The 18945-nt window shown below is 38.0% G+C and overlaps 1 protein-coding gene across 9 annotated transcripts in view; it reads left to right on the top strand.

The window, feature by feature from the left end:
• The window catches only part of frya (furry homolog a (Drosophila)), a 59055-nt gene that overhangs the window by 5607 nt on the left and 34503 nt on the right, over window positions 1-18945 (top strand). For 5 of the 9 annotated variants that reach the window (XR_002919805.2, XM_024277336.2, XM_024277330.2 and 2 more), the window contains exons 2-20: window positions 8597-8796; window positions 11731-11784; window positions 12549-12688; window positions 12795-12885; window positions 12975-13054; window positions 13141-13221; window positions 13958-14126; window positions 14213-14305; window positions 14386-14484; window positions 15000-15101; window positions 15180-15283; window positions 15716-15824; window positions 15924-16010; window positions 16306-16477; window positions 17158-17290; window positions 17587-17694; window positions 18123-18378; window positions 18504-18680; window positions 18767-18853. Coding sequence is in view for 8 of the 9 variants with exons in the window: in XM_024277330.2 (XP_024133098.1) it covers window positions 8597-8796; window positions 11731-11784; window positions 12549-12688; window positions 12795-12885; window positions 12975-13054; window positions 13141-13221; window positions 13958-14126; window positions 14213-14305; window positions 14386-14484; window positions 15000-15101; window positions 15180-15283; window positions 15716-15824; window positions 15924-16010; window positions 16306-16477; window positions 17158-17290; window positions 17587-17694; window positions 18123-18378; window positions 18504-18680; window positions 18767-18853 (2342 nt within the window). In the remaining variant the exon portion in view is untranslated. Of the gene's footprint in view, window positions 1-2861; window positions 3218-6538; window positions 6822-8596; window positions 8797-11730; window positions 11785-12548; window positions 12689-12794; window positions 12886-12974; window positions 13055-13140; window positions 13222-13957; window positions 14127-14212; window positions 14306-14385; window positions 14485-14999; window positions 15102-15179; window positions 15284-15715; window positions 15825-15923; window positions 16011-16305; window positions 16478-17157; window positions 17291-17586; window positions 17695-18122; window positions 18379-18503; window positions 18681-18766; window positions 18854-18945 lie in introns of those variants that run through there. The other 4 variants (XM_024277333.2, XM_024277339.2, XM_024277335.2 and 1 more) reach the window with 4 other exon arrangements.

Genomic DNA, 18945 nt, shown 5'->3' with positions numbered 1-18945 from the left:
TATTAAACTTTCAAAGAGGTGCTGAGGTTAAAAGGCCTGTTGGCTACTCCTGCATGGAGAAATGGCATCAGCTGACTCAATAAAATCCCAATAAGCTAAAAAAGATAATCGTAGGAGATAATTATCATCTCGATTCTGTGTTTATTATGGAAGAAGATGCCCTCCTCCACTTATATGATGAAGGAGGAAGCACGCGCTCCTGGTTTTAAGTCACAGAAAGACGGAGTGACACCCCTTATGTGTGTCATAAAGTACGCTGCTGTTCTGAATAAAAAGAAAAAAAAATACTCTTAATGTTGAGCAATACTCCAGTGTTCTTTAATACATGTTTTACAAAAGCATAATTAGATTCTGATCAGAACCGGGTTACAAAAACTTTGCAAAACTGTAAAATTAAATAACTAAGTTGGGGTAAGATTATATAAGTTTGCTTCTTCCCACTTCTGTCTCAATCAAACTCTATTAGACTTTAACTAATAATTACCATATTTAATGAATCAAATGTAACATAACGATCTCTTTGTTTTAGTTTTTTTAAATGTTATTCTCTAATCATTGCATTTCATTATGTCTGCATGAGTTTGATAATTGTTTTTTTTCCTGTATTGTCCTCAATCTGTGCTTGAAATATTACCCTTTATTAACGTTAGTTAATGCATAATTAAGCATTATTTAAGTATTAAAAAACATGTTAATATACACTACCATGCATTACTAAGTGTATTACTTAATGCATTAGTTAGCAGTTAACTAATTTATATTATTCAACCTCACTTATTGCAAAACAATGCATTAAGAAAGGTTTCCCTATGCAATTGCTTAGCATTTTTTCTTGTTTGAATATTAAGTTTAAGCAGATAAATGAATAGTTGACTATTATAATTCAAACCGATGAGCTGCCATTTGAGCTGTATTTGTTTGCCTCCACTCCAGCGTTCTCCTGTCTAGCATCTGTCCTGAATGGAGGTCAGAAACGCTTCATCCGGAGAGTTACATAACCGTTTGCCCTTTGGTGAACGTTTAACTGGACGTGTCAAACACACCAGATAATAAATGATGAATAAGCCATGGCGATGCAATCCATTGAGTTTTAAAATAATCCGTTTGGAGTGAGACACAAACTTTTCAGCCAGTGAACAAACCCAAAAGCAAAGTGAGAAGGTGCAGAGATGTTCTTTTTCTATCTTTCCCCCTCATATGTTAATTTTTTTTCCATTTTGGAAAAAGTAAGATTTTTACTTTTAAAGGTTTTAAAGCGACTTAAATGATATATGATGTGAAAAATATAAAAACAACAGAATAAATATCTTTCTATTTGGGGTCTGAAGTTGTGGTTACATGTTGTTTTTATAGAACCTTATAAATGTATTTTTAAATACATTTCTACAAATACAATTTTAGTACCGTCCTCTACTTGTGCTATGAAAAAATTATGTAACCACATAGATAATGAATTATTCTTGCACAATCCAAATATTTTAATCCATTCCCAATACCTGTGGTGTACTGCTGACTGGCTGTGGTCAAACTCAGTGCTGTTTAAAATTGTTTTGTGGTTATTTTTATTTTATGAGGCTGGAAATTATATTTTATAGCTGGTGGAACTGATGGACACAAAAATTGTGGTTTTAATTTATGTATTTTTTAACGCTTTGGTAGAGGATTTTTTTTTTATTTGCCAAAAAAACATGTTTTATGTCTTTTTTAAATGACACATTTTAAATAAAGTATTTTCTACAGAACAATAGGAAGTCAAAATGTGTGTTTACTAAACGGTGCTAGCGCCAGTGGTGGCATCTCCACCTCGCAGCGTGTTATGTAATCAAGGTCAAGTGACTGTGGCTTGATGGACAGTCAGAGCTCTGATAGGATTACACTAAGAGCGCCGAGAGGCGGCAGAGGAAGAGGGATTGAATATGTCTACGCCCGCACGTGTTTTGGAAGACATCTGCTTCGCCAAATACTGTAGTCGATGCAAAAACAGGCCACCGAGAAGTGTGTCATTAATGGTTAAAATTTGAAAGAATTAGCAAAAAATCTACCAGTGGGGCATGACAATTAGTCCTACCAAAAAATTCTAGATACTGAGACACATTTCCTTTAACTAATATTATTTTTCTTGAAATATTTCTTTTCTTCCAAGACAGAAAATAAGACAATTTTTTTTATCTTTTTATTTTTTTAAGATTCACTTTTGCACCGTTGTATCAATTTAAAGCTAACGTGTCCGAATTATATTTGTCTGAGATTACATCTAACAGCAAAAGAGTGTTTTGTTTAATATTTTGTGAGAATATCATTTAATAAATGATTGATGAGCAGGAAGTCTAGATGAATAGAAATGCAATTTCTTTTTTTTACCTCCTACTGTATGACTATCTGCTCTCTTGTTTGTTTTTTTTGGAAAAACTTTAGTAAAAAAAAACTGTTTTTAGATGCTAAGCTTAGAGGTTAGGCTAAAGTACAGCTAATTTTCTGCTTTTTTTTATTAAATTAACCAGTTAACAATAAAATTAACTAAATAACAAGAAAATCGAGTATTTGATTGCAGCCAAAATGCAAACCTAGCATGTTTATATATTATTCATCAGTTGTTTTCCTTCCTCTTCTGATTGAATTTAATGCTTGCAGATCTGTTTTCTGGACTTTCTGAGCATTTTCTGTTTTACGTCATAGTTCCTGAATTCACCAGGAGTTCCGTCCATGTTGTCACTTTCTCACACTCCCATCAAAAGTCACCACAAATGCAGCGCTGTCAACAGACCCAGGCTGTGCACACAGACAAACAGTAGCTATTATTAACTGTCCTCAGCTAAGAGGATTGCGTCCTGCACTCTCAGCCTCCGTGCAGTTATTTAAAGGGGAGCTTGCGTTGCCGCCCACTGCCTGCCTCAGCTTTGCAGAGTTAGAGAGATGTTGAGTGAGTGGTTAGGGAGGGGGGGGTGGGACCAGGGGGCTGATAGCCAAGGACAGTACACAAGAGGAGGGGTAAAGCGGGGCTGGCGTGTTGTCTCAGGGTCTCGTCAGCATAGCGTTGCGTGCGTCACAGCGAGGTGACAGCAGGTTCCACCTGCCAGTTCCAGCTCCACTGCTGCTGCTGCTGCTGCCGCCAGAGGAAAAAGTAAAGGGAGGCAGGAAGCTGCAGCCATGACCAGCCAGCAGGATTCAGGCTTCTTTGAAATCAGCATCAAGTCCCTGCTGAAGTCGCTGAGTGGAAGTGAGTAGCAGCAAGTGTTGTGATGCTCAGTGGTTGGAAGCTCCACTTCTTTGAAGGGTTTTCATGCTTTTTTTTCCTCTCTGGGTGAAATCTTGTTACTTTTGACAGTTGCAAAACTAAACTTTAGCAGCAACTAAAGCTTTAGTAGCTCAGCACATCACTTTGAGCACTTTTTTTAAAATCATCTAATGCTACTCAACTTTACCTCAGCTGTACCACTTCTGCTTGTCATGGATGCTTTTTGTATTTTACTTCACAAACACAGTCCAAATAGCGTTTATTAAGTGTGAGGACTCAGTAATAGGATTACTGGAGCTTGGTTGCATTTTCAGAGTTCCCAGCTTCACCGAGTCCTGGAGACCGGAGAGCCTTCCTTCCTGCTCCAGGTTATTGCCATTTTCAGCATCGCTCAGGTGGTGGTTTAACTTTTACATTTCAGTGAAATGAATAGAGAACAGCACAAGCTGCCCCCTGTCTACAAAATCAACATTGAACTCCCTCCCGGTGATGTTGCATAATTACTGCAGTGGGTCACTTTGCTAAAGTGATACAGTCCAGGGCAGCCTCTCATTATTTAACATCATTTATTTAACAGTTGCCGATGTTCTCCTTTATATGACAGGGAAGGTAAAACATTTACAACTCCAGGACAAACACGTGTTGGCTGCTAGAATGAATTTAAAATGTCTTTGGTTCAAATGACAAACCCATTGGAGTGCACGTGCAGACAGCTGTGTTTCCATGCTTCCTGTCTCATGCTGTTTGCATTGTGACTAGTCTTTAGTAAACCAGGGTGTTGAGCTCTGATAAAACCGTGACAAACAGCAGCACAGAACTGGCTTTGTGCATCAGCAGCAGCAGTATCAGGTCCGCTGTCTAAACTGCCTGAAGGCCAGATCCATGTCAACCAATCAGAGCAGGAGATAGACTGGAGGGGCCAAGCACAGTGGGATCCCTATAAATACATAAAATACGTTTACTTTTTCAGTTGGAATTGGTACTTTGTGATTGAGGAACCACTCTGATCATCTTTTGTTCTATTGTAAAAGCGTTCCCACTGGTCTTTTAATTAATTGATTAATCAATCAAACATCTATATAGTTTTCTTGAACATAGTTTCTGCAGAGCTGCAGTAGAAATTCACCTCTTCACCATAACTGATCTATGTTTCTAGCTTACAGCCCTTCACACCCCCAACATAACTTCAGCAGTGCAACAAGAATGGCGAGCAATTTCGAAGCTATCCAGTTGAATATATTTGACACAGATTAGAGCTCAGATGAGGAGCATCAAGACGTGCATTGTCTACAAGTGAGTGCATCAGGATGGAGTGACCCGCCCTTAGTAGTTCCTATACAACAAATACATTTATTTTCCAGCTGCAATGTAGAAATAAATACTCAGAATTGTAATTTTAAGCTTTATTTATTTATATATGTCCTCCATCATCAGAAAAATGCAACAAAAACATGGTAAAAACACAATTTTCATTGAATTGGGTCCTAAAAAGTTTTCACTTTGTGTAATGATAATAATAAAAATCATGTCAGACATCAACCCCTTTTTTAAATGTGATTAACTAAAAATCCTGTAAGGTTTGTGACGAATTCTTGCCCAGCATCAAACTCAAATAAGTCTACTCAGTTACGGAAAAAATACTGCAAAAACCACTTAATTGCATTTAATTTTGTGACTTTATAAAAGATTGAAGAAGTAAGCGCAACTTAATGTTTTTAGCAATTATTTTTAAATACCAAATTGACTCCAATTTTTTCCGCTGTTCCATCTCGTCTTTCGGTTCTATTTCCAGTTCCCTCTGTGAGAGTAGATACTGTAAAGATGAACATGTTTGAACGGCTTCCCAGAAAGATGCATGAGATTTTAAGAACATTTAGTCATATGGACATTTTTAACAATTCATTATATTTATTAAGTAAATACAATGAAATATGTGAAGTTGGTGGACCTTCCTAGTGTCTAATACAAAAATTTTTAATGTTTATAAGAATTTGGGTATGTTTTATTGTAAATATTATGTAAAAATGGGGATGTAATGTTAGTATGCTGATTAAATAAAGAAAATCAATTTTCTTCGAGTAAAAGTGAAAAATTCAGGCATTTAGGCTACACCGCATTGCACTTTTATAATTAGCCTGAAATGCTTCCCTACAACAGTTCAGTCTGAGATCAAATGGTGAAACAAAACTTAATCTTAATAATTTAAAACCAAATTAATTTTTCTTTTAATCTGCACATTTTTAACCCTTTGATACTTACAATTTTTACAATTCTGGAAAAATAAGAAAAAAAAATCACTTGTGTTTTTATCTTTCAAATAGATGCTTTATGAAGATAAATTTTGAGCAAAAGTGGTTTGATGCATATTTGCATCCATAGGCATCAAGGAATTAAAACGTAAATCTTGAAGAATATTGATGCAAACATGTTAAACTTTTGTAAATTACTCACTTAGTCAGTTTAATCCGTATACAACAAAAGCCAATTAGTGTGACACAAACAGAACATGTTTAAACTCAATGTCTTTTTCCACCCCAAATAAGATAATATAACAGCAAACAGGGCTTAAAATGACATGTAACATTTATTATTCCTCCACAGCAGTTTTAATTTAGACATTTGGGAAAATATTCTCAAGTCTATGTTTAAACTGGAATTTGCGGCCCATTGAAGGAGGTCAGGGATGTCTAAATATCCACCCACATGGTTCACAAACGGCTGCTGAAGCGGCTGTTTACTCAGTTTACTCTGTCTTTACTGTATGCACAAGACTGTGTGTGAGTGTGTGTGTGTAAACAGGGACTTGTTAGCTTGTGGACATTGTCCCCTTGGGAGCACCACCATGCTCAGGGTGTTTCCAGCTTGGTGATGATGTAATGCGCCCCTTGTTTGCAGAGTCACATGTTGTGTCTGAGCGTCTCAAGCTACAAAGACGCTGGTTACCCACAGTGGTTCCCTTCTTTCTTATCATCATTCTATGGAGAATTCGGAATAAACTAGGGGTGACTTGATTCTGTTTGGTGCAACTTGTCAACAGACTATTATGATCTAAAACATAAAAAGGTGGGATTCTTATTCTCGGGTCATGATTTGAACATATCTTACTTGCACTCTGGTTGAGTGTACCTCATCGTCATGCTTTAGGATCAGGGGAAGGGAGGCCTGCCCTGTCAATCTAGTGTTTACCCCAGGACAAAAATAGCCACCCAGCTATGCCCCCATAGCACGTTGGCCCTCGTCGCTGTGTGGCTAAAAATTCCCGCCTGACCTTCAGTCTTCGAATGCACTTGTTGGTGACAAGGCAAGAGAAAGCATTAGCAAGGCAGCCCGGACGGAGAAACCCAAATCTACGTAATCGAGGTCTCTCGGCAAGAAACGGCACCGCGCCTCTAGTAGTCACCATGGAAACTAAACCCAGGGGAACATGGCCAGCTGACATCCAAGACATGGAAGTTGGTGAGGTTTGCTAGCAAGCGTTCATCTCAGTTCAGGACACTCCTGGAAGGCGTACTGTCCTTTCGGACCATGGAGCGGACCGCTGTGTGCTGGAGTCCAGCTAGCGTCATCAGCTTCATCAAAGGCCTTGGTAGGTGCTGAGTTACTAGTGAGAAAAGCATGCCCCGAAAGCCATAAAAGGTCGTCACACACGCTGGCCATTCTTTTAAGGATATACAGATGACCTGAAAAGACCTGCTGACAACAATTTATCAGATTATTTACCGACTTGTTATCCACTGGCTCTTTGAATCAGAAATGTGCTTAGTTTCTGTTAAAATCCTGTTATGGTCAACGCTGACAATTACTACTCCTTTTTTCTTTATTCAACCTTTCTGTGTACTGCAAATTAAATTGTTTAATTAAGAAGATGGATTTTATTCCTCTGATTATTATGTAAGGTTTTACTTGGTCATAACTGAGCATCGTAAATTACTTTATTGACTGAAGCCCTATAGACATATTTCTGGTTTTAACAGCTTAAAGATCCTCTCCAATGAAAATGGGTTTTTTAACATGCTCTTTTTTATTATAACGGAGGACAAACATTAGGACAATTAGGGTTAAAACTGCCTTTCTGAGTATTTCTTTGATCAAATCGTTGTGAATCTGGCGCAGGCGAAAAAATGAATAAAAAAAAAGCTCCCTGCTCCTCTCCATTCTGATGCATTCCCTTGTAGACATACTGTATGTACGTCTTTGTTTTCCTTGTCTGAGCTGTTATCTGGCTCAAAACTGTACGGCTAGATAGCTCCAAAAGATTTTTTTTTACTTTTGCTAAAAATGTAATAATCATGATTAAACAAAGATTGGATTGGGAGTTTAAAATATTTTAAGAACTGAAAGGCTAGTGAGCCTTAGTTATGATTTTTATGTTTGAACATTTCAGCATGGTGGCATAGTGCCTAGTATTGCTGCCTCACATCAAGAAGGCTCTGGTTCAAATCCCAGTTGGACTCATACTGTGTGCAGCTTACATGTTCTCGTTTGCATGTGGCATTCTCCTACAGTCCAAACTCATGCTTAAAGTTTGGTTAGCGTCAAAGTATTTCCTCTAGGTGAGAGTTAGTGTAAATGTTTATGTGTACGGCCTGTAGTTGCTCAAATAGGCTTCAGCAAACCTTGTGATCCTGTACGGAACTATGTGTGAATTGGAGGTGGATGGGTGGATGATAGATGAACATTTTGTGCTGAAATTCTTTGACACGTCTATAAAAATGACATCACATTTTGCTGTTTCATGTGTGACCTCGGTTATGCATTCCGGCTCACTCCACACACGTTGCAGACGTCACGTCACTCCCGATGTGGTTTTGTTGTGTCATGCTTATTGCATGCAGATGAATACTTGGGGGATTGTAATTGCAAGGGAGGCAGCCCCTCCTGTTTTTAAACAAAAGCCTTTAACTATTAAATATGCTTTAGCTTAAATCAACATTTTACTTTTTTTTAAATAGTCTTTTGTGTCTCGAAGTCACATGTTTAGACTGAGTGTAATACCTGAGTAAATGTTTAACCTGTGAGTCAGTTTATGGGAGTTTGAGGCCTGAGTGAAGCCATGCTTGGTTAAACTTTTCCACGTTTCCTCAGTGGCTGAAGGATGGTCACATGAATAGGATTCATGCTCCCCTCTAAAGGCAATGACATCTTAGGTATGAAATGAAAACACCAGCTGTTGGTCATGGTGTTTTCATTCCCATATGTGCCCTGTCATGTGAAGCTACATGAAAAAAAAAGCAAACTTGGGGTAAGATTGCGTTGCCGTACTCAGTTAATGTACTTTGAGACTTTGTCTGTAAGACTTTTTTAGCACAGACCCGTCTGTGCCATTGTGCTAAGTGAATGACTTTTTGTTTTTTTTTGCAGCATCACCAGTGGGGAACGGATACAATAAACCTCCCATACCTCCAGTCAGCTGTCCTCAGGGAGAAAGAGGTCCTCCAGCCATGATGCCCATCAGCGTCGACCCGGACAGCAAGCCGGGCGAGTACGTCCTCAAGAGTCTGTTCGCCAACTTCACCAACGTGTCGGAGCAAAAGATCCGCATCATCATGGCTGAGCCGCTGGTGAGTGAGCAGAGTCAAAGAGCAGACATTTACTGCTCCTTGTGTCTGGATGGGAAACATTTAAAAAGTTGCATTTATGTCTGAGATTAAGAGAAAAGCACAAATATAAAGACAGCATCATATATACATGATAGACTTGTCCAAAAAGATTTTCCATATAAATGGTGTCTGAGATTTTTAGTTGTATGATAAACAACTAACTCATAGCTAAAATGGGGGACAAACACAGCTTTGAAAATAAATGTATGTATAAGTATTTGTTTAGGTGGGGAAAAAACACACTGACACCTCAAAGCTCCTCTAAAATTACAACCTTCCTATTTATTATTAACAGAAAAAGCCTAAAACAAGTTTGAGCTGAAATACATTTACCCTCAAACCTAAGAACTGTGGCTTTAAAGTTAAACATGTTGTACTTGTGGGTTTGTCTCAATAAAGCTTCTGTTGGCGTCCCATCTCCAGCTTCAGTGATTTAAAGGAAAGTGTAGACCAGTGGTTTCAGTCATTTAGAAATTTTTATTTGTGCAAAAGAGAGTTCAAATCTCTGTTAACAATAAATCACTGAGAAATGCAAAGGTTGACTGTCTCTCTTGTTTTTGTTTTTCGCAAAAGTTGTTGTTTTTTCAGCTCATATTATTACTGGCGCAGACCTTTGCTCACTTTCATTACTCATTTGAATCTGTTTGCCAAAAAAACCTGACATGTTTAATGATCTGTGGCTGGTATTAAGTTTAGAAATAGAGACTAATGTTGGACACTAGCCCTAACCCAAAGCTAGATAGTGGAAAAAACTACTTTGAAACTCTTTAAATGTAAGAAAAGAGTAAAAAAAAAAAATCAAAAAGCTGTTAGCTAAGCTGGTGATCTTGCTAAAGAAGGATGCTGCCATCAGCCCACGCAATGTCAGCGGCACAGGCGTCTGCCATTCCCTGTTTCAAATTAATCAGCAAGTGATGTGATGTGATTTGCTGATGAAAAGGCAAAGAGGTGAATCTGAAAAGCAGGAGAGCGAAAAAGAGAGCAGAGGCTTTGATTTTTGCAGAGACAGGCCAGCTAGTAATCATGTAAAATCAGCATAATCTCACTGGTGTTTGTGCATTTTGTCATTCTGAATGCACTAAAGACAGTACTAGAAGACACCTTTAGACTGTTTTCCAAGCATCATCATGCTTAGCTTATCATGCTCAGGCTCCTCACCTCTTATCAAAAACCATCCATGCATCTGTTTTCTACATCCGTTCTTGTGTTGTTGGAGTTTTTAACAAGTTAATTTAGCATTTTTCTGATGATGGAGGGCATATGTTAAGAAAGTAAGCTTAAAATTGCATTTCTGAGTATTTTTTTATTCAAACAGTTGTAAATCAGAATCAGATGCAAAAATGTTGTTTGAAAAAGCTTGTAAATATGATGTAGAAGTTACAACGGCAAGCCACAAGCTGCATCACCTGGTATCTGGCTCAAAACTGTACGGCTGGATATCTCCGATATTGCTTTTTGTTCCATCTTTAATGTTAGGTTGGGGTCTTAATGGGCTGTAAGCTAGTAGGAGAGTGTGTTAAAAGAGGGTTGGTGGGACATAGGGATCAGAGGATCTTCCCTCCAATGGTTTTAACCCTATTTATCTGATAGATACCAAGTTTGTCCACATAAATGGACAGTCCTCTCATCGTACTTAAGTTAGCTATGGAGTCCCACAGGGCTCTGTTCTAGGGCCCATCCTGTTCATGCCTTACATGCTGCCCTTAGGAAACATAATAATGAAACACAGCATTAATTTTCACTGTTACACCGTTGTATTTACCCAATAAATCTTACACAGAGAAACTTAATGCCTGCATCAGAGGCATCAAGACCTGGATTAAAATAAATTACCTCCGAACTCAGAAAACTGACTTACTCTGTGCTCCCCCCGCGTCACTTTTTGACGTTTTGGTCCCCACTCATCATTTTTTTACATGCTTACTGTCCCAATTAAATCATGGGTCCTCAAACCTCAGGACGCGGTAACAGATGCAGAACCAGTACCATGTTAGGGTACCGGTACTAGTCCGCTCTGGGTCCCGGGGGTGGGGACCCTTGATTAATATGTGTAACCCATTAGAGAAGACTTAAAGGTTGAACAAAGCTGAACTTAAGAACTAAATCCAAGTTGAGGCAAAATCCTTTTAATCTAAATAACAAACTGGCATCTTTTTGTTTTAGTTTATATGTCTTTGCATTGTTTATTTATGTCTAATTAGATAAGCCGTCTAATTTCAACTATATTGTGGTCTGTGGTCTTTTTTTGGTTTTCTAAAGTACAAGTTTTAATACTGTAACCTACTGGTCCGGGTTAACTGTAGCTATCCCTCAGAGGTGGTACATATGCAATTTTTCCCTGTCTGTAGCCCGGTACCTAGCGGACTGGTACCAGTTTGCAGACCGGAGGTTGGGAACCCCTGATTTAATGGGAACAGCCAGCATGTTAAAAAAAATAAAAAAAAGTTGGGAACACCCAAAATGTCAAAAAGTGGCCCAAACCATACATCCATATACGACGAGCTGGGAGTGAGAACGCGTTGATTTTTTTTAAAAAACATGCAGATTTGTTCTAGTCTGCTAATATCAGCTCTGAAGTAGATAACGTTTTTTCCAGGACTGTTCATTCATCAGGAGATGAGAAGGCTGAGCCTAAATCCTTCCTGAAGGCTTTTATCTCAGATGATAGAAGGCTGTAATAATGGGAGCTGTCATGAGTGTGCAGTCTCCTGTGCTGTGTGTGACCTGGCTAATGCCAAGCAACAGACTGATGGATGACTCTCAGGGCTGCAATGAGTCGCAGTTCAAAAAAATCTGACACAGCTGATAAAGTATAAAGCTTCAAAAAGTTCAGATTTTTATGGAAAAAGTAAAAAATGTACAATTGTGAGATAATTTTCCATTTTGTTGTTTCAGGAAAAGCCATTGTCTAAATCACTACAAAGAGGGGAAGATCCTCAGTTTGACCAAGTAAGTCCAGAGAAAATGTTGCTTATTTGTCATGGTCATTTGACGTGTTCACAAAAACTGTAAGTCATCATTTAAATGCTGCAGTGACTTGGCACGTTCGTTTTTACATCTAAATTACTGCTCTAGCGTGAGGCACTGCAACATGAAAGAGTTCACGGGTGAAAGCGCTTCTCACTGCCCAGAGGTTCTTTCAGATCCAAATTCAGTCAAGGGCAGGACTGTTTACCTTGAGAGCTGGCTTGGATTCAGCACAAGGTGTGTCCAGCAGGTCTGTGGCTTTGCAGAGAAGGCCTTTTCACAGCCACAGAGGTGTGCCTGTGCTGCTCTGTGAAGCCATTCAGCTGGCCTCACAGAGCCGGCCTTCTTCCCCAGCCTTGTGCTGAATGAAGGGCTGGCTGTGTTCGCCAGTCCCGCCAGACTCTCCTCCCTTCCTGTGTGCCCAACCCGTTCCTTCCTTTCCCGCTCCCTACACCCCCCCCCCAACTCCAAGGGAGGCTGCCCCATGGGCACCATGTCCTTTTGCATGGTCGCAATAAGGACCAACTCAGCCTAAATCTTCCCTTTAATGTGGCCCTCTGATTCCTGTTAACGTTTAAATGTCTAAACCATAATTAGATGTAAATAAATAATTGTGCGCCGCTGGAATTGTCGTTAAAATTGCTGTGAAAATAAACAGAGGAAACGCTGATTTCTATCTCTTGTTTTGGTATGTTAACGACTGAACGCAAATGTGCATTTTCTCTGGGTATGGTTTGTTCTTCTAGTTGATAAGCACCATGAGCTCACTGGCTGAATACAGTCTCCCGTCCATCTTGCGCACTTTGTTTGACTGGTACAAAAGACAAAATGGACTAGAGGAGGAATTGCACGAGTACCGACCGAGAGCCAACACCAAGTCCAAAAAGTAAGAGCCCCGAAAACTGTAAATTGTGCAAGAGATTGTATAAAAAATAACATAAATTCTCCTTCAATTAATTTGCTTTTTTTTTTTTTTTTAAATGTTGTGACAGTGATGAGCAACAAAGGGACTATCTACTTGAACGGAGAGACTTGGCAATAGACTTCATCTTCTCACTTGTACTTATAGAAGTGTTGAAACAGGTAACTAAATAAAAACACATTCTGTGCAAATATCCTTCAACCCACTTGAATTTATTCTTACCCATTGTGTCTTTTTGTTCTAAAACTAGATGCCGCTCTATCCAGCCCTCGACAGTTTGGTCAATGAAGTTATTAACTTAGCCTTTAAGCACTTTAGATACAAAGAGGGGTAAGATTTTACTTATTCCAGAACAAATGAATCTTTTTCTCATCATATCAGATTTTTTAAAATTCATTTTCCTGTTATGTGTTCAGATACAACGGTCCTAACACTGCCAACATGCACACGGTAGCAGATCTTTATGCTGAAGTCTTAGGAGTGTTAGCCCAATCCAAGTAAGTACAAATCTTTTCAGTTATTTTTCTGATTGTGGTTTTGTTCATGTTTTATTTTCACTACATATTTAGTCTGATGGAAATCAAAGGATGCCACAATTCTTGGTTCAAACCTGAACCGTAGGGAAAATATTTCATACATTTTCATAGGTTTTAGCTGAAAGTATCAAACACCTGTCATGCTAAATTTGACATCTTTAATATATTTATTTTATTAAATTACACCAGGTTTAGTTTTAAGCCAAGTGAAAAAGTATTTTTCATTGTTACTTGGTTTTGAGCAAATTTAAAAACAAAACCGTGAATCAAAAATCTAGGTTTGAACCAAGTCTAGGGTAAAGGGATTTGTTGCATCCTCAATAAATACCTTACAACTGGTATTCTTCATGTGCTCTTTATGTTTTCATGTTTTGCAAAATGGTCCAAATTCTGTATTTTGTCTTATTTTTGCTCTGAGGCTGGCAATTCTTTTGAAACCTCAAAAGATATTGTCGATTTCGTTGGAATGATCAGCAACAACTATTCCGCCCCTTTCTGCATCATTTTTAATTTAGATATTCGTACCACTCACCCTAAATGACAGTCGCTTCAGCATAACTTGAAATTGAATGATTAAACTGATAAAATTCGTAAAATGCGATTAAATCTGCAAGCCATTTCAGGGCCAATAACATTTGAAACCCAAATAAAACAACTTGAAAAATTCAAGATAAAATATTGGTGTTTGATTTTTCAGGTTTCCTGCTGTGAAGAAGAAGTTTACGACTGAGCTGAAAGAGCTTCGGCAGAAGGAGCAGAGTCCTTATGTGGTGCAGAGCACGATTAGCCTCATCATGGGGGTCAAGTTCTTCCGAATTAAAATGTATCCCGTTGAAGACTTTGAGGCTTCTTTTCAGTTCATGCAGGTAAAACTAAAGTCTTGATTTCTTTATCTCTACAATTATCCCCTTTTGATAATCAATTTCTAATATTAATGCTCTCTTTTGGTCAGGAATGTGCCCAGTATTTTCTGGAAGTCAAGGATAAAGACATTAAACATGCCTTGGCTGGGCTTTTTGTTGAGATCCTGGTTCCTGTTGCAGCGGTGAGTTTATTCCCTTCCTCAATAATTTCTTGAAAGACAAATAAAGGTTTAACACGTGACTGCACGTGCTGCTGTTCCAGATGGTGAAGAACGAGGTAAACGTACCCTGCCTGAGAAATTTCGTGGACAGTTTGTACGACACGACCTTGGACCTGTCCTCCAGGAAGAAACACTCTCTGGTTAGTTAAGAAGTAAACAGACATTAATTGCATTTTGCCTTTGACCAACCCGTCTGCTTGATGCCGTCAATAAATCTTCAAGGTCACTTTTGTTTAAAGAGTTTCACAACCTAAGTGTCAACTTTAGGAATAACTTATGAGAAAAGGCATAAAGGGAGTTGGAAAACAGTGCTGGCGTACTCTCCCGTAAGTGTTTATAGTTCCACACGCAAGTTCACAGGGCAGTGGAAAGACAGTAGCCCTCATAAAACTCCAGCTTGGCCTCACTGAAGCTCCGCATTCCTCTGAGGCAGCAGTTGGGTCTGAAAGCTGTGTTTTATGAGGACTGCATCATCAGCAGAAAGCAGGAGGAAGAAAACAAGTTTCCATTTATTCATGCAGATGGAGTTCATATTGCATAATTACAAAAATTCTGCCCTTAAACAGAACTTAAACTGTTTTTTGTTGATTCGTTTTTATGTGTTTTTTAATTTTAAATGCAGTATGCAACTTAGCTAATTCTGTTCTGCCCCCAGGCCTTTTACCCCCTGGTGACATGTCTGCTATGTGTCAGCCAAAAGCAGTTCTTCCTCAACAGATGGCACGTCTTCCTCAACAACTGCCTATCAAATCTAAAGGTAGCTCCTCTAGAGACCAATTTTGTCAATTTGTCATTAACTATTGTTTAATTTTGTTTAACTTTTTTTTATTTACAGAGTAGAGATCCTAAAATGGCTCGAGTTGCGTTGGAGTCTTTGTATCGACTGTTGTGGGTCTACATGATAAGAATAAAGTGTGAGAGCAACACTGCAACACAGAGGTAACTATCTTTAAGGCATTTTAATTGTAATTAATTTTTTTATTTGTGCAAATGACAGAAATATGTCGAAAAGATAAAGACATTAAAAAGGAAAAAAACAATTGTTAGCATTTTTTCCTGACTAGATGATGGACTTCAAGCATTTCTGGTTTTAGTCAGTCCCATTTTATGTGCATTTTTTTTATTTTTTTATGTTTAAACACATTAAAGAAGATGCAGACCTAAAATATTAAAATAGGCAATCTTAAAATAAATGTACACTGGACAATAACTATTATTGTTATTATTTTTTATATATTTTTAGTGTTTTTTACTGTTTTTTTAGAGGTATTGTAATAAGGTAATTGCCTTTCTATGGGATCAAAAATATTTGTTTTGTATCTGTTCTGTCATTATTCTCCTGATGCATCTCTTTCTGATCTCTTTTTGCAGTCGTCTCAACACCATCATAACAACACTGTTCCCCAAAGGATCTCGGGGTGTGGTACCCAGAGATATGCCCCTCAATATATTTGTAAAAATCATTCAGTTTATTGGACAGGTAACCACTCTGACTGCATCTTTGCTTTACATCCTATTAAACTTCCATAAAAAACACTTATGAAGCGTTCATTACACATTATTTCCTGTTTTTCTGCAGGAACGGCTGGATTTTGCCATGAAAGAAATCATCTTTGACCTTCTATGTGTTGGTAAACCTGCAAAAGCATTTAGTCTCAATCCTGAGGTATCTATAATATTTATATTTTACAATCATTGATAGTATTAGACTACAAACATTAATTATATTCTTTTTTATTTTTGTCAAAGTAATAAAATATTTCAATTTTTTTGTAAAATCATTTCAAACAATTTTAAACATTTTGTTTGATTAAAGCTGATATTAAAAATACATGGTGTTAATTTCTATGTGGTTCGATATTTACTATCAAAGTTGCGTGAATTTTTTATAACTCAAAAAGCTGGGACAAAAAAATTCATTTATATACAATGCACATTTAATGTCTTCCTCTTCTGTTCAGAGAATGACTATTGGGCTGAGAGCATTCCTGGTTATCGCCGATAAACTACAGCAGAAGGATGGAGAGCCCCCCATGCCGAATACAGGCTGCACTTTGCCTTCTGGGAACACAGTCCGAGTGAAGAAAACATACCTGAGCAAAACACTGACAGACGAAGACGCCAAAGTCATTGGTGAGGAACACAAACTTTGAGAAGGAATTGATTTTTTTACTGCAAGTAAAATATTGGGTTTGCAATTTAAGAATATATGTATATATATATTTTATATTTTACTTTGAAGATGTCCATTTGATCTAAACACTTAAAGAATCACTCTGATAAAAGTTGTGTTTTTGGTATTTTTAACATGTTCTTGTGGCATTTTTCTGATGATGTAGGACATATGTAAGGAAAATTAGGCCAAAACTGGCATTTGTGAGTATTTTTTTTATTCAAACCATTGTAAATCAGGAGCAGACAATTTTTTTTTTTTTTTTGAAAAAGTGCTTATTTGTGACGTAGAAACTAGGTATGGCTGGACGGGCCCTCTCTACTCCACCAGGGTGAAGGAAAGGGGGCGGAGTTACTCCACACCAACAGTCCCGCCCACAACTCAGAAGCAAATTTCTAATAAACTTGTGCTATTTTGCAGAATCTATGTCCTAGAAAATGACGCATTTTTTTTTATTTACGGCTAAAAACTGCATTATCATAATTAGAAGACTACTTGGAACACTTTAAATAGCTCAAAAGATGTCTTTAAAGCTAAATATAGTTGCCTTTTTATTAAACTTGTATCTTTTTAACAGCCCTAACTACTGCAGGTTTTTTGTCAGATAAAATCATCATTTTTATGTTCTCTTCTGCCGCAGGTATGTCACAGTATTACTTCCATGTGCGAAAAGCTATTGACAACATCCTCAGGCAACTGGACAAGGAGGTGGGGCGCTGCATGATGCTGACCAATGCGCTGATGTTGAACAAGGAGCCTGAGGAAATGATCACGTAAGATTTTCAATCATTATCTTAGCTGCTGCACATTTCAGCTGGTAAATCCTTTGAGTGTTTGAGTGGTATACTGTCAGGGCCTGCAAAGCCTTCAGTGAAGACCTAAAACTATCAGAAAAGACGTTTCTACATCCAGAGAAATGTTTTGGATTGTATTCTGTCTTGTATTTAAATTAACGTTTGACAAATATTGTTTTTATCTTCATTTACTTAAACTAATCTTTTCATCATGGTATTTTTTCCCGTTCATTTAACAACTAAAATGACCCCTAATTCAAACGTACCTCTTTCAGAGGTGAAAGGAAGCCCAAGATTGACCTGTTCAGAACTTGTGTTGCTGCCATTCCTCGAATCATTCCAGATGGGATGTCCAAGTCAGAGCTCATAGACCTGCTCTCTCGGTGAGTTCTCTGCTTCAAGAACCAACAGAAGAAATCTTTGGTACAATCTACATAATGTTGTTGTCTTAGAGAAAAACTTTTTTGACAGATTTCTTGCTAGAATTTAGTTAAAATGTTTTTTCTTGCTTTTAAAAATCTTTTAAAAGCTATTTATTTTTATGTATTGATTTTATTTTTATTTACTTAAATATTTTATGTATCTATTTTTCACTTTTTTTTAAATTTTGATTTGACAAAATGTTATTTTTTAAGGCATTAATAAGTTGAAAAGAGCAAAAGCTTTTTTAAAATTATGTAAGTCACTAAATTTAGTTTTACCACCTGCTTCGAATTAGTTAGATCAGAATTTTTCAACGTATGAAACCGACTTTTCTGATTTCAAGCTAACTTTCCTTCAGACTGAAAAAAATAATCCTTGTTTCCAACAGTCTGACTATCCACATGGATGACGAGCTTCGCCTCATTGCCCAGAATTCCTTGCAAAGTCTTCTGTTGGATTTCTCGGACTGGCGAGACGATGTCTTGTTTGGCTTCACCAACTTCCTCCTGCGTGAGGTCCACGACACGCATCAGGGGCTGTTGGACGGCTCCCTCAAATTGTTGCTACAGTTGCTGACACAGTGGAGGCTAGCCCAGGCCACTCAGGGAAAGAACCATGACACCTCCAAAACTCACACTGTGGAGGTAACATTTGTGTGTTGTCACAGTTTTATTAAATATTTCTTTCTTAAAGTGTTGTTATACCAGAATATTATACAAAGATATCATGTTATTAATATTTGAGTTTTGTTTTAACATGTGTGTCATAGCTGATGCAGTCCAATCTCAAGGTGCCTGCTGAGCGGGGCCCTCACTCCACCGTTCTCCACGCCGTGGAGGGACTGGCGCTCGTCCTGCTCTGCTCATGTCAAGTGAGCACTCGCCGCCTGTCGATCGCAATTCTCAAAGAGATCCGAAGCCTGTTTCTGACGATCGGACAGTCCGAGGTAAAAATTCAGAAGGCGTCAAAAGAATATGCTGACAGGGATGAATATTTAATTTAAAGATTGAGATGTCTTTTTTCTGACTGCAGGAGGATGATAAACCAATGATAGAGATTATGGATCAGCTCAGTCCTGTGATCCTGGAGAGTTTTGTTCATGCTACGGTCTCTGACACGGTAAGACATGTTTAAAGAGCCACTACAATAAAAATCATCTTTTTTGTGTTTTTAACATATTCTTGTAAAATTTTTTTCATAGTAGAGGCCCT

Source organism: Oryzias melastigma, linkage group LG13 (genome assembly GCF_002922805.2).
Source record: "Oryzias melastigma strain HK-1 linkage group LG13, ASM292280v2, whole genome shotgun sequence".
Classification (NCBI taxonomy): domain Eukaryota; kingdom Metazoa; phylum Chordata; class Actinopteri; order Beloniformes; family Adrianichthyidae; genus Oryzias; species Oryzias melastigma.
This window is presented reverse-complemented; position numbering and strand designations above follow the sequence as displayed.